Source organism: Mytilus edulis, chromosome 13, assembly GCF_963676685.1.
Source record: "Mytilus edulis chromosome 13, xbMytEdul2.2, whole genome shotgun sequence".
Taxonomy (NCBI): domain Eukaryota; kingdom Metazoa; phylum Mollusca; class Bivalvia; order Mytilida; family Mytilidae; genus Mytilus; species Mytilus edulis.
The window spans coordinates 33,434,656-33,450,444 of NC_092356.1; the positions used below are offsets into that span (position 1 = coordinate 33,434,656).

Sequence of the window (15,789 nt, forward strand, 5' to 3'; positions counted from 1 at the left end):
TGTGGTTTGTTTTGTCATATAATGATAATACGCTTACATGACCTTTTTGACGCCGTGTATACTAAATCAAACGTAGCAAAGTAAGATATTGATTTCGAATTGCTTAGCATCATATTTTATTTGTTTTGAAGGTATAATGAATGCAGTAGTTATCATTCTTGTTTCGTGCGGGGCCGGCATTTTACCCTTTCTTTGTATCGTTTACTGTGCACACAAAAAAGGTAAAAGAGCAAACATCAACCAAAATGTAAATAACCATGGAAATAACGCTGACCGAAACGAAGAAATCAGTCGGAATGTGTTACCAGAAAAGGTGAGTGATGAAGAATATGCAGAAATCGATGAACTAGAGGTGTCAGATTTAATTGTATCACCTTTGGAACAACGATATTTTACTGATAGTGATAGCTCAAGTGAGAATGCGTCAGATGAGATAAAGCTATCAAGCATTGGTTATTCACATCCTACATTGCTACACCGAGACGAAGAAATCAGCCAGAATATGTTAACAGAAAAGGAGAGTGATGAAGAATATGCAGAAATCGATGAACTAGAGGTGTCAGATTTAATTGTATCACCTTTGGAACAACGATGTTTTACTGATAGTGATAGCTCAAGTGATAATGCGTCAGATGAGATAAAGCAATCAAGCTTTGGTTATTCACATCCTACATTGCTACCTGCACCGCAACAGTCCGGAAACGTGCAGGGGGATTAAGATGCATGTTAAAATCCCGCTGAAGAGCGTACTTTATGACATGTCATTTCTTAAATACACCTTTGATCTATATTTATACAGTTCTACATGGTTAACAGCCATTGCTGTCAATGTTGACAAGTGTTATTATTGTTCCTTTTTTAACAGTTAATAGATATGGAATATTCTATTTTGTAGAACGAATTGCTATTAATTGCCTCTTTTGCATGTGTAGATTTTATAACATTGAATGTCCATGTAAATTATCTATTCTCTCTCAAGTACTAAGATAAAGTTATTGAATTATTGTGTGTGATCCGGTTACATCCATCAAGTAAAGATTTATTTTGGATTCATTTGTAAGTTGTTTGTTATAATATTGTGTGTATTTTTCTAACCCTTGTTTGCTCACATCAAGTCTATAGATTTAACACAATATGTATATAAAAAAAGTAAAATTTAATGTTGTTTTTTTTTATTTTGCTGTTGTTGTTTTTTTTGAGGTAGTAGAATATTTCTACTCTGTACATTTTTTTACTATCTGTAATGCTAACTTAAATATTTTATCTTTGAATGCATTTATGATATATTTTACTTACTGATATTCTTTATGACGTAACGAAGCATTAATAATTATCCTTACTGATTTTTTTTATGAAATATTGTAGCCTTACTAATTTTACTCACTGATATTCTTTATAAAGTAATGTGAACTTACTAATTTTACTCACTGATATTCTTTATGACGTATTGTATGTTGTAATCACATAGTCCGTTTCTGTGTATGTTGGTTTTTGTAACAGTTCAAAGTTTATGTTGTTCCATTTTCTTTTCTCTTATAGTTGACAAGTATACAAGGAAGCTATTAAACCAAGAGTTCAAAATGGTGAAGTTGAAATAATCCATTTTGTAAATTTTACGGACACCATCACGAGTTGGTTGACCGTTTTGGAAAATCCGTTGCACGGGTGATATCGGTTATGTTTCTTATGTGGTAACTACAATCCGTTACCTTTTCACGAATATGACCTACCGAACTAGTATATTTACCGGGTTTGTTTTAACATGAGCGGGGTTTATGTTGCTTAGTCATTAGTTTTCTATGCTGTGTCTTGTGTACTTTTATTTGTCTGTTTACCTTTTCTTTTTTAGCCATAGTGTTGTCTTTTTTTTCGAATTATGAGTTTGAATGTCCTTTTGGTATCGTTTACCCCTCTTTTGGGGTATAATAGCATTCAAAAGTTTGAGTCAACACACCTTCATTATCCGTAAGTGTCGGTGAGAAAAGGGACAGTAAGTTGTCTATTTCCCTATGATGATAATGTGCAATGGTAGTAGAATCTCAGTTTTTGTACATGTTGACTTTGTATCAATATACTTTAAAACAAACTGAGGTGAACAACAAAAAGTTACAACTCAAACCTTATGTCGAAGAAAAACTGACAACTCCATTGCAATAAACGAAAAGTGGAAGAACAGGTTCTTAAAACACTACTTTAAACATTAGGACTGCACCTCCCCGGGTGAACGTATGTGCTCCGAACAGGTTAGAAGCTCCATGTTACCGGGTTTGTACTAACATGAGAAACACGATGGGTGCCATATGTGGAGCAGAATCTGCTAACCCTCCGGAGCACCTTAAATCTACCCCAGTTTTTGGTGGGGTTCGTGTTGTTTAGTCTTGAGTTTTCTATGTTGTGTTTTGTGTACTATAGTTTGCCTGTTTTTTTGGTTTTTTTAGCCAAAACATTGTCAGTTTATTTCGACATATGAGTTTGAATTCCTGTGGTGTCTTTCGCCCCTCTTTTAGAGGACTGTGTGTTATATCGTGTGCATTATGTATATAAAAAAATTTATATAGTGTAGATTATCAAAATAAATTGTATATTGTAGATTACGTTGTTTAAGCCATTCCAACATTTGATGACATGAACATGTGAAGTATTCACTTTTAGACCAAAACGGAAGAAACTACTCTAAAGAGACATTCACAAATCATATGTTTAATAACACAAACAATACCAATGCTAAATACAAACACAATGAAAGGTGGACAAAAAATAGCAAAACATAACAAAAAAGAAATGAAGACTACGCGAGCCCCATCAAAAACCGGGGAGAACTCAAGTGATCAGGAAATGTAAGCAATTCCTGTTCAACACGTGGCACAAAGTTAACAGCCGATAACAGGTCGCTAACAGTAGTGTCACAGTGTATGTTTACACCTTTTTACGCAATTAAAAGTACAAGGATACCCGTAGAGATGAATTGAACTTTAGCCTTAATTTTTTTTTATGTAGCTGTAGCTTTTCATCAGAAAATTCTTAACAAAAATTGAATCCGTTGAATCAGAAAATTTAAAATGCCAGTTGTATTTACAATGAAATCGAGTGCTCTTATGGTGACAGTTATAACGTATCTTCTGTTGAAATACCAGTCTGAACCCTCAAAAATAATTTCTATGTTCTATTAGTAATTCATCACCTTATAAATTAGGAGTACCTTTCTTGTTAAAATATAATTCATTAAATGTTTTATGAGTCTATGGTTTCAAACTCTCGGCTTGGGTAATCAACGAAGGAACATCAAGTATCGAAATGTGCATCTGGTGCAGTAAAATTGGTACCGTGAATATTAATAAAAGTTCCACTTGATGAATACAATAACAAAAGTCATCGAAGTCTGTATCAATCAATACGGAACTTGATAAAAAGTTTACTTTGGCCTCTTTATAGGTTGCACTTTGTAAATACAGCTATTTCACAAACCACGCCTCTTTTAGGGAGATTTATAATATTCAAAGATATGTTAATTTGTTTACGTACTGGTTCCCATTTATGATATCTGTGTTTCCTCTCATAGAGACATCACTTGGGAATGTAAGCAGTATAGAAAAACATAGTAGCGCCTAAATTTTTATTCTTAGGAAGTCCAAACATGGAGGTAAGGGTAGTATAGAATTTAAGTATAGTTTAAACTCTTAGAGGTTCAGAACATATAAATGTTGAATATATGCCGCACAGCCCTATATTTTGAACTTTTAATAAAATAGTAGTGCATATAAACTTTCTGCTCAGGGATATTATTTTTCACGGAACTTCATAGTAAGAGTATCACAGTTTTTGCCACAAAAGGAGTTCCTATGGGAAATTGCATTATCTATATTTACAAAATTGCAACCTATATCATTAAGGGGGGGTAGTATGATTGTCAATGAGACAACTATCCACCAAAATTCAAACTAGTGGATGTAAGCAACTAGTCATAATACAGCCACTCAGTCTCTTCAACAATGATCAAAACGAACACCAGTATCGTCATGACAAACTTAAAAACAATTGATTAGAAACAGCAGTCTGATGTAAGCTTTAAATAACACTAGATAACGCAAACAGCAAACAGAAACAAGCAACCAATAAAGGACTCCTGACTTGGAAATTGGTGGAAAAAATAATACTAACAACGATCGTCTCGTTTTAAGTATCCAAACTGATTTACATGAATGAGATAAACTATAATGAAATACTCACAGAGCGCAATTTGATATGACCGTAAAGTTGGGGCTGTCAACATAAATTGTTCCGCCTAACAGAAGTTCCAATGAAAACTTTGATATTAACATTGTCATAACACTTATTCCTGTTGGAACAAATATTCTATACCATTTATTCCGTTAGGAACATATACTGTAATATTTATTCCTGTAGAAATAATATTCTAGAATATATTTTCCTTTTGGAACTTATATTATGAAGGAACTTCTATTCCGTGACAGGGCAAGTATGGACATAACATTCAGGCAGGAAACAGCCCTCAATTTGGATTGTGATTAGATTTTTGACACAGCATAAGTATCTGACACAGAATGAATGTGGTCAAAGAACCTCAAATTAAAAATTGGACATTTACCTATTATGGTCAAGTTTCTAAAACCTAAATATATGGTTAGAATCGGCATATGAAAGAACCTCTGAAATCCGTATTTGATGAAATCAAACAAAGTTTAATTATTTACCCTTTGTAATTCGATGTGTACCAATTTTATACCGGGCCCCTAAATTAAATATCTGAATACATGGTTTGAATCAGCATATCAAAGAACCTTATATATTATTTTTTTTTGGTTGAAACCCCACAAAGTTTCATCTGGACCCCAATCTGAATCAACTTGAAAACTATACCAAAAAATCTCGATTTGACATATCCAAAAAAAACGTGAATTTAATTATGGACCCTGTAGACCAATTTGAAACCCGGTCCAAAATGAAAAATCTAAATACACGGATAGATTCTGCATATCAAATAACCCAAGGATTTCAATTTTTGGGTGAAATCTAACAAGGTTTAAATGTCGACAGTTTTGACCTTAATGTAACTTGAAAATGGGGCCAAACACTACACAATTAGATTCGTCATATCAAAAAACCTAATAATGCTTTACATGTTTTCAACGGGTTGTTCACATAACAGGTGGATTGTTATTGTCGTTTTAAATAGTGTTTAAAATTAGGCGGTTTGGTGTTGCATGGTGTAACCCTTCTCTTTCTTGTAACTGTTACTGACGGGCGTGATAAATCAGGACAGTCTCGGTGTAGGTGTCTGAACCGATGACAGAAATAGAAAGCTATTTTTTTTTATTTGTTTAAGGCGAAATATAGGGTCTCCAATGCCTTTCAAAAGAAGGGCGAATGATACCAGAGGGACAGTCAAACTCATAGATCGAAAGTAAACCGACATCGCCATGGCCAAAAAAAGAAAATTAAGACAAAGAAACAAATAATAGAACGCAAGACACAACAAGAAAACTGAAGACTAAGCATCACAAACCCAATAAAAAAAATTGGGGTGATCAGGTGCTCCGGAAGAGTAAGCAGATCATGCTTGGGAAATACAATCCCGGGAATATCGTATCAATTCGAAAAAATATTCTCTTAAACAGAGTTGAAAGATACCAGAAGTACATTCAACTCATGAGTCGAAAATAAACTGACAACATCATGTTTAAAAAAAAAAAAAGACAAACAGACACACAGACACACAATAGTACACTAAATGGTGAGTGTTTTCACTGTCTTGTTTGTTCTCTCTGTTACGCAATTGTATGTGAATACATTGCGTTCTGTTGTTTGAACGGTTGAACTGGTGGGTGGGCTTTGTCTGCTGTTGTTGATGAAGCTGCTGTTTAATGTCCTCAATTTCCTGCTTGTGAAAGGTTTCCGTAGCAGTCATCTTTTCTAGTGATGTTTCTATTTTCTTTAACACATTGAAATCGTAACTTGACTCATCATAATTCGAAGTTGGATCCGTCTTCCAGGTTTACCAAATACTGACATGTGATTATGTTGGAACAATTTTATTTGATCGACTGCTTGCTTATACAGAAGTTGGTCTTGTGGTGGCACCATTTTGACCAACTTATTTTTTCAACAAAAAGCTGGCACAATATCCAGATATGTGGAGTATACATGTAACTGTCAGGATAATTCTATATGCTAGACAGACAGGTCGCTGTTATAGTCGTAACTTGGCTCATCTTAATTTGAAGTTTGATCTGTCTTCCGGCGTACCAAAGACTGACATGTGATCATTTAGGAACAATTATATTTTGATCGATTGCTTGCTTTTACCAATGTTGGTCTGGCTGTGGACCCAGATTCTATGTCTATGAAAAGCTGGCATATTTTTCAGATAGATTGTGTATACATGTAAATAAACTCATCATAGATACCAGGATTAAAATTTTATATTTACGCGCGTTTCGTCTACAAAAGACTCATCAGTGACGCACGATTCAAAAAATGTTAAAACTGTCAGGGATATTTTCTTTACCGGTACAGACGAAAGTCAGCCTACCCAGGCAGTTAATTTCCCTTTTTGTGTCTTGCACTTATTAAGTTAGACTAAATTCACAAAGTTTATGGTAAATATTGAATATTTAACCATTTATCTGATTTAAGTCTGCGTCTGCATACGGAGTATATATCTCCCAATTGATACGATATTCCCGGGCTTGTATTTCCTATCATGATTGCCTTGATAGAGGGTTGCTGATCACAAGGAAGCTTTTAAATTAAGAGTTCCAAATGATGAAGTTGAAATCATGCCTTCGTTAATTTTACGGATGCCATCGAGAGGCGGTTGATCGTTATGGAATTATCGTTTCACAGATGATTTCGGATATGTGTTCCTTATGTCGTAACTATAATCCCCTTCCCTTTTCACGAATGTGATCTACCGAATAAGATTATTTACTGGGTTTGTGATAACATGAGCAACGCGACGGATGCCACACGAGGAGCAGGATCTGCTTACTTCTCCGGAGCACTTGAGATCACCCCCCCCCCCCCCCCCCCGTTTTGTTTTTTGTTTGTTTTGTGTTTTTTTGTTTTGTTTTTGTTTGTGTTTTGTTTTTGTTTTTGTTTTTGTTTTTGTTTTTTTTTTTGGGGGGGGGGGGGGGGGGTCGGGTTGCTTAGTCTTTAGTTTTCTATGTTGTGTGTTTTTCTTTTTTAGCCATGGCGTTGTCAGTTTATTTTCGATCTACGAGTTTGTCTGCCCCTCTTATCTTTCGCCCCTCTTTTATGTATTAATTCAAAATAATCAATACTTTGGTCTCTGCCGATTACATCAACATCACAATCTCCTGCTTTACTATGAAAATATAATATATTTTTTTCTTTTTGATCTATGGTAGTCCACGATAAACTATCAGCATACCCCATAAATTAAATATGGTCTTGGAGGTTTCAAAGTTTTATTTGTAGTAGAATAGGGTGTAGGATTTGGTGTTGACAAGAAACAGTCTGGTTCCCTACATATTTCTGGTGGAGGTATTCTCTGGTGGTTCACTGCTGATGGTGTGCATGATTCTAACTGTTAACGATGTCTTGTTACTGATACTAGCCAATCTAATTGCTTTCGTGAATAATCATGCTTTCAATGTCATTGTTATATTTAATTGGGTAAGTCACTCAAAAAGCTTAAACTTTATCTTGGTCACTATTCTTGGCTTCTAGTATTCTTTTAATTTAGTCAGGTCCTGACACTTCTTTTTTTTTATTTCCGGTTGTCCCAATACTGCAAAGTGTACTCATATATGGGGACGAAGTCCCCTATTACAGTAGAAAATTCAATAAAAAAAAAATTTAAATCGGGAAAATGTCCCGTATTTTTCATTGTACTAAAAAATTTTGTCGCGTTTTTGAATTTCCGGATCTGCGCAGAAATCTACTTTCGTTTCCGGTCTTGTTAGCACTAATGAGACTTTGAATAAAATGTATATTTATCAGTCTAAGAAAGGAACTCAATACTAATTCATTTTTAAAAATTGTTTGTTATAAAAAAAAAAACACGTTACCTGATGACAGCGTTTCTTTGTTTACATTGAATATGACGTCATAACTTAAATAACATCATAACTAAAATCCCTAACAACAGAACCAAAATCGGAAACGTTACGGTATTTCCGTTTCTCTTTTTGACATGACTTGTTTGATTTTTAAAAAAGTCAGACAGACTTCGACCCCGTTCACAGGTAATGCCTGCCTCATATTATTAATTCATTTTTTAAAATTGTTTGTTATAATATGGGGACGAAGTCCCCAATAACAGTAGAAAATTCAATAAAAAAAAAAAAAAAAAAAATCGGGAAAATTTTCCTGAATTTTTCAATGTACTAATGAACTCAAAATCGATCAAATATTTTTTTGTCGAGATTTTTAATTTCCGTTTTGCGCATAACGCAGAAATCTATTTCCTTTTCCGGTCTCGTCGTGAGAATTTGATTAGTCTAGTAAAATATATGAACTCAAGGAACACAAAAGTGTCAATACCAATATTTCATTTTTAGTAATTCTTTTTATCACATATTTGTTATGAATACCTTAGGTTTTGCATATGCAATAACCTCAAAATTGCCCGGGGCAAAAACGAGTATATTGATATTGTGCCCTCCAAATGACGTGACGTCATTGCGTCCTTAACGACAATGGCGAACAATGACAGTGCAAAATTCTCGCGTTTATATATTTCCATATTCCAAATTTCTCGCGTTTGTGTATTGCCATATTCCAAAACTCTCGCGCTTGTGTATTGCCATGTTCTAAAATAAGTGGAAATGTGACAATAAATTTCTATGGGGTAAATGATAAAAACTAAATTTGAAAATGTGATAAAACTTTTGTGATTTTTTTTTTTAAAGATTTTCCTGTTTTGTTTCATTAAATTCTTATATTTGAACTTTTTTCACTCTTTCCTGCAAAACATAAATATGTGATAAATAGATTATAACATGTCTTTTCCATATTGGCCCTGGTATCATCCCGAGACTCCCATATCGGCCTCGAGGCTTTAGCCGAGGGCCGATATGGGTCGATATGGAAAAGGGCATGTTATAATCGATACGTATTTGATATGAATTAACGTTACCTGATGGATATGCGTTTCTTTATTTACATTGAACATGACGTCATAACTTAAATAACGTCACAAGTAAAATCCCTAACAACAGAACCAAAATCGGAAACGTTACGGTATTTCCGTTTCTTTTTTTAACAAATATGTAAGTTAAAGAAAAAAATTAGTCATACAGACTTCGTCCCCATTCACAGGTAATGCCTGCCTCATATCAACTTGTCAAATGCTGAACTAGGACGTGATAAATTAACTCCCGTTCGACTTCAGTCTCAGATTTTATAAAATACTTCACCAGAACTTGATGTGTATCATAATCTATCCTGGTTCCCGGTAATACGTTCCAGGTATTAGCTATTAGCCATACTCTCTCACGATATATGTGTAACATACTGAATATTGCGATCGGAAACTAGTCTAATCATAATCTAACTCTGTTCATTGTCTTCTACTTCCTGTCTTGCGTACTCAGAAGGAAACCTTGATGTTTGCTTCGCATACGGTGCGGAGCTATTAATTTCAGTCGAAATACACGCCATCTTGAAATAAATTACTTATCGCATATAGATTCTGATTGGTTGCATTATGATAAGGCTGAGATATATATTGCAACAGCTATTGGCTTAAATGAGATAAAGAATTACATCTAAACTTTTCTCGTACAGGATAAGACATCAAATGCCGGAAAATTAACTATGTGTATTTCAGTTCCGATCAACTGACATTAATTCGTGTACGTTTTATTATATGCATACATTTCACAGATAAATTCAATATTGAAATATCAATTATTAATACTTGTTTATTTTCTTTGTTACTCTGCAATTTGCACGATTTGCTTTGCTAAACAATGGTCCTATCAGTACAATGTTTACAAAAATGTATTATCCGTATTTTATAACTTCTGACAATCTAGGCACACCTCCAGAAAGGCACACATAAAGAATCGTGTCTATTTATAATTGTTTTAATTTTCAACAAGAAATTTAATTTGTTTAAAAGTATGGGTGTATAAGGCACACTCTTAAAGTACATCCATTTTATACCAATCAATATCTAAAAATACCACATTCCCAATACTAATTCAACAACCACATGCACACATATTACCTTAAGGTTCATTATAAGGAATTGAAAAATATGGCCGTGTTTACACCTCCAAAATTACTATGAGTACAGACAAACTGGTACATCCAGGAAAGTTTTAAGGCATGGCAGGAACTAGATATATAAAAGTTATATGAAGTCTACTTTTCAGAAAATTAAAAACTTACCTGGATTTTGATGTTCATTTTTTTCCAGTCTGCAGAAGATAGCAAAATAAACAAACACCCGAGTTTCATTTGATACGGTCCACTCAGTTACACAGTTTAAACCTGTTAAATAACCTATTGTTTACAGGTGTCTATTGTCCATCTATTGTCCATTTAAATCAATACTACTCACAACATTGATTATATGAGGGGAGCTTCTCAATCGTTTTCACTACTTAGTTAATTTTTGCACCTTCTGCAGGAACGAAAAAAAATGGATAGCAAAATCTAGAAAAGTTTATAATTTTCTGAAACATAAAATGCATTTAAAATTTATATATCTAGTTCCTGCCATCCCTTAAAACTGTTGCAGGTGTATAGGTTAGTCTGTACTCAGAGTAAAATTTGGGGTGTAAATACGGCCATTTTAGCCAAAAGGTTATGATGAACCTTACATTAGGGTAGAGCGAAGCAGTCCATAGCTTTTTAGAAAGCTTAAACTTGTTTACCTTTACCTCTACCATTAAAAATCAAAATCGGACTGAGTCCTTGATTCGTGCCCTTGATGCTGTTAAACCGGTAACGAAATTATCTTGTTGTCACCCTCAGAGTTGTCCCCTCTTCCATTTCCAACAGCAGGTACCAACCACACGTTCAGTAATCATCATGACTGATATTGAACTTAAACGTTCCTTCTGAAATGCTAAGACTGACTGTCATTGTGTTAAAAACAACCAAAATACAGTTAGATAATTACATCAGATGTATGTTTCATTATGATATGTTATTCTGAGTGGCTACACTGCAATCTCGCGTTATTCCTGACTTCATTACAGAATAATTACATTAGATGTATGTTTCATTACTATTAATACGTTATTCTGATTGGCCAACTGCACATCTCGTGCTATTCCTGAAACAATTGTATTAGACAATAACATTTATCATTCATGATGACACGAGGTCCCACAATAAAGTGCACAGGTAAATTAAATGAAAACTTGATAAAAATCGTGTTTTCATGATTCTAGCTAAAAAAATGTAAAAGTGATAAATTGTATTTAAGTATTGAATGCTTCTTTTTGTAACTTTATAGGGTTGTAAAAGCGTTGACCGTGCGCACATTTTAGTATGAAGCGCCGCTTCATACAAAATGTACTTCGTTCAACGCTTTTACACCCCAATAAATTTACAAAAAGCAGCGTGTTTTCTTGATCCTAGCTAAAAAATGTAATTAGTAATGAATGCTTCTTTTTGTAACTTCATAGGATTGTTGACCGTGCGCACATTTTTAGAATTCCGCGCTTCATACAAAATGTACTTTGGTTAACGTTTACACCCCAATGAAGTTACAAAAAGAAGCATTCAATTTAAAAAAAAATAAACTTGTGGTATCTATACCAGAGAAAAACTAATGTGTAGGCTATGTGGCTAATTCACCGGTTTACACTGATAATGGCTAATTCGGATAATTAACGCAAATCGCGGGCTAGTTTATCGCAAATTAAGATAAACGTGTAATATAAGATTTAAGAAATGTTAATATTCATTCGAATTTTCTTGTTCTTAATTTCCTAAACAGGATAAAGAAGAGAACTCCGAATTAAAAAAGGAAATAATTTCGCGGTTAACGAATTTTAACAGAAGAGACACGTCACGACAAGTATTTTAAAATAAATCCTAAATAAGACATCTACATTCACTGAAAGAACGACTATTTAACTTCAAAAGGGGGAGGGTAATCAGGGGCGGGTCCAGGTATGGGCGTAATGGGCGTACGCCCCCCCCCCCTTTAAAAAAAAAAAAAAAAAAAAAAAAAAAAAAAAAACTATCGTTATAATCTGCTAGTATTGTATTGAATGATGGCAATTTCTCATATTCATTAATTAAACACATACTCTGATTTCTTTTTATACGGATTCCCCAATTTGATGGGTCATCATCAACCGTAAAATTTCGTTTCTCGGAGTCCGGCGTGTTCGACTCTGCGATTAGTATCCATTGTTGTTGATGTGATAAAGAATTCGCAAAGATGTCGATGTCAAAAACAAAACGTCAAAAGACCTTAAAATCGTATCAAGGTGTCTTGGACACCTTTTTTAAACAACCAAAACGGTAAGTAAATCAGTATAATACATGAATTTTGGTTGTTTTGTGTGACACTAACTTCGATTCCCCATAGCCATTCTAAATAGGGGGGGGGGGGGGGGGTATATTACTATATATACGATACTGGGTATATTCTGACACTTTAACTATAAAATATACATGCTCCAAGTCAGGAACCGTTACATTAGTGCAATTCTCTATTATTTTATGTTTTTAAGCCAAAAAAGGTCCAAAAAGATTTTCGGCGAAATATTTTATTCTACGCCCCCCCCCCCCCCCCTTTCAAATATCCTGGACACACCCCTGGTAATGTTTTTTTCAACAACAAAATTATGATCCTCAATTTGATGAAAAACAATATTGTGGTATTAAAAGCAGATGACAAACTAAATTCTGAATCCTGAATATCCCTAATAACCTTATAGTTATAGTGTTTAATTAAAAAAAAAATGATTGATAACGTTGAAAAAACAAAAAAATGTTAACGTTTTGAGCTAAAAAAATCTGCCTCGGACAAAAGACCATACCCCTCCCACCTTTTTGAAGTTAAATGGATCCTCCCCATCTATCATGGTTTTCGATCAAATCTCAATATACAAATTTTCTTAGAGCTTCATTTCAGAGAGGTATATATCGGTTATAGTACATATATAATAATACCAAGAATTACATTCTAACAGACAATACTTCTAATTTCGTGACTTCATAAGAAAACCGGGAAAATAATAATAGCGTATACTTTGGTACTGCAGTTACTATATTTTTTTTATAACAATGTGGTTTAATTTCATGTATTAACAAATTTAAACGCAATGCATGGCCTGGTATCTAAAATAAAAACTAAATGAATATTAAATTTTCAATATGGGTGTAAAGTTTATCGGTTTGAAATCTGTTGTGGTTGTGTTCTTTTAACATTTAATTTGAATAAACAATTATATAACTGAAACAATAACGGGATACATTTGTAACCCTGACGTATGTACGCCGTTTCATGTCTGTTTAAATGGGTGTTTCATATATGGCTTTATCTTTTGCATCGGTTGTTTATTATTATCTGATTGAAACATATTATATTTAGACACCAAATATAACTATTCAAAATCATTGTGGATCATTATTTCATCATAAAGAATATATACTTTTAACGATTTGCAATTGTTTCAGACTGTAGTTTAAAAATAGATATTTTAGTTTTAAACAACTGGCATATTTTATCAAGAAAATGATTCATTTGAAAATAGTTAAATGAATTATTAAAACGCTACCGAAATATTGAATAACATTATATAAACGTGTTCAATAAAAGTGCTACTAACTTAGTAATATTTGTTACTTGATAAAAAAAAAGGCCATGTTATATGTAGAAATAGGACTAACGCACACAGAAATTATACCAAAGAAAAAGCTTATCGTACCGCCAAGAAATTTGCCTGATTATTCGAAAATGAGTGCCAGATATGCCGGATTTGAAACTGTGTCCCAATTTGAAGTAAAAGAATTGTGTGAAAGACTTTCAAAACCAAAAAGACAACATACAGACGACGATCTTAAGATGCCAAACCGCAGTGCTCATGAAATTTTCAAAACCCGCTCAAATCACCACACAAAGACTCGATTTATAGGAAAGAAGAAAATGTCTACGAACGATATGCAATCTCTTGTAAATAGACTTTCTAATACGAAATCAAAACGTGTTCCTGATTCACAAAGAATCCATTCAAAAGAAGATAAGTATATGAAAGGTGTCGTGGCCAGCCATGCATGGAATGGACATATAAAACCTTATACAAAGTGTTCACACGAAAATTTTGAAAAGTACGTTCATAAAGTGCAAAATAATTTTTAACTTTAATGTTCTTTTTTATATGCATTGTCGACGCACATTTTCTCGGTCGATTTGGAATTCGTGCAATTCTGTTGGATTTTTCTCTTGATCGATAGATTCTAATGGATTTAGGTGTTAAGAACATCGCTAGACCACTGTCTACTTCAACTGCCACAGAAAACCGTACTGAAACATTTACAACTCTCAAAAAACATATTTACACACATTGGTTTTATCAATTAGGAATAGAACATGGATTGTTGTTCAGATATTGGTAGCAACAAGATTGTTCAGATATTGGTCGCAACACCATTGTCCAAATATTGGTCGCAACACCATTGTTCAGATATTGGTCGCAACAACATTGTTCAAATATTGGTCGCAACAACATTGTTCAAATATTGGTCGCAACAACATTGTTCAAATATTGGTCGCAACACCATTGTTCAAATATTGGTCGCAACAACATTGTTCAAATATTGGTCGCAACAACATTGTTCAAATATTGGTTGCAACGACATAATTCAGATTTAGATCGCAATTGCATACATGTGTATATGGTTAATAAATTATATGTGTAAGCTATGATACTTATATATTTTTTGTAGCTTTATTTTTAAGGATTTACACCTCTGAGGAGCCATAATTTTCTAAAACTATTGGTAGGTGTTAATATAAGAAAATTTTATATTATGTTAAGTGTTGTTTTTTCGTGTCAAACTATACTGTAAATTTGGGATTTTTCTTTTATTTTTTTTAGAACAAAAAGCATATAATAACAACATCTTAGTTACGAATGATTGAAAAACGACATATATAAGACTTTTGAAAAGTAAAAATTAATATGGGATACAAGTCATATTAATTTTTGATAAAATAATTTTTTTGAACATTTCACCCATTTTCTTTATATGTTGGCTGATGACACTGACCAGATTGTTTATAAAATTGAAAATTTTATTACTTAAAAGCTACTTATTGCTCCAACACAATTTTCTTTTTACATAGTTCAGTTTGATTATGATGTTATTTTCAAATTCCTTGATATTTTCCACTAGTATCACATGTTTGAAAGTAAATCCCGAACGAGATATCAACGAGACTGAAACATCAGAAGAATACAGAAAGTTTACCGACAATATGTATTCCCATATGATCGTTTATAAATATGACGAAATTAAGAAAACAAAAATAATACTTTACTAAAGAAAAATAGCAAATATGTGAAAAGTCGAAATAGTTCCGAAATAGTTTTATGCATTTCAAGTAAAGAGAATTAAAAACAAGTATTTCGATTTTTGTTATGGAATGGACGCACAATGTAAATACAATATTTATTCTATCTACTTTATTGGGGTCATATTTTAGTTGTCCTGATGACGTTTTTGATTACTACATACTCAGTCACTGATAAATAACAAGTTTTGTATACTAAAAAGGTTATACAATGGATTGGGGTTGCAAAAAGATTAAATTCAATCCATATTTGTTTT

General features: G+C 33.3%; 1 protein-coding gene across 1 annotated transcript in view; it reads left to right on the forward strand.

The window, feature by feature from the left end:
• Nucleotides 1-2,589, forward strand: part of LOC139500902 (uncharacterized) — a 336,961-nt gene extending 334,372 nt beyond the window's left edge. The window contains exon 6 of the mRNA XM_071289808.1: nt 132-2,589. Coding sequence (XP_071145909.1) covers nt 132-718 — 587 coding nt within the window. The 3' untranslated portion in view covers nt 719-2,589. The remainder of the gene's footprint in view (nt 1-131) is intronic.
• Nucleotides 2,590-15,789: the final 13,200 nt, after the last annotated feature.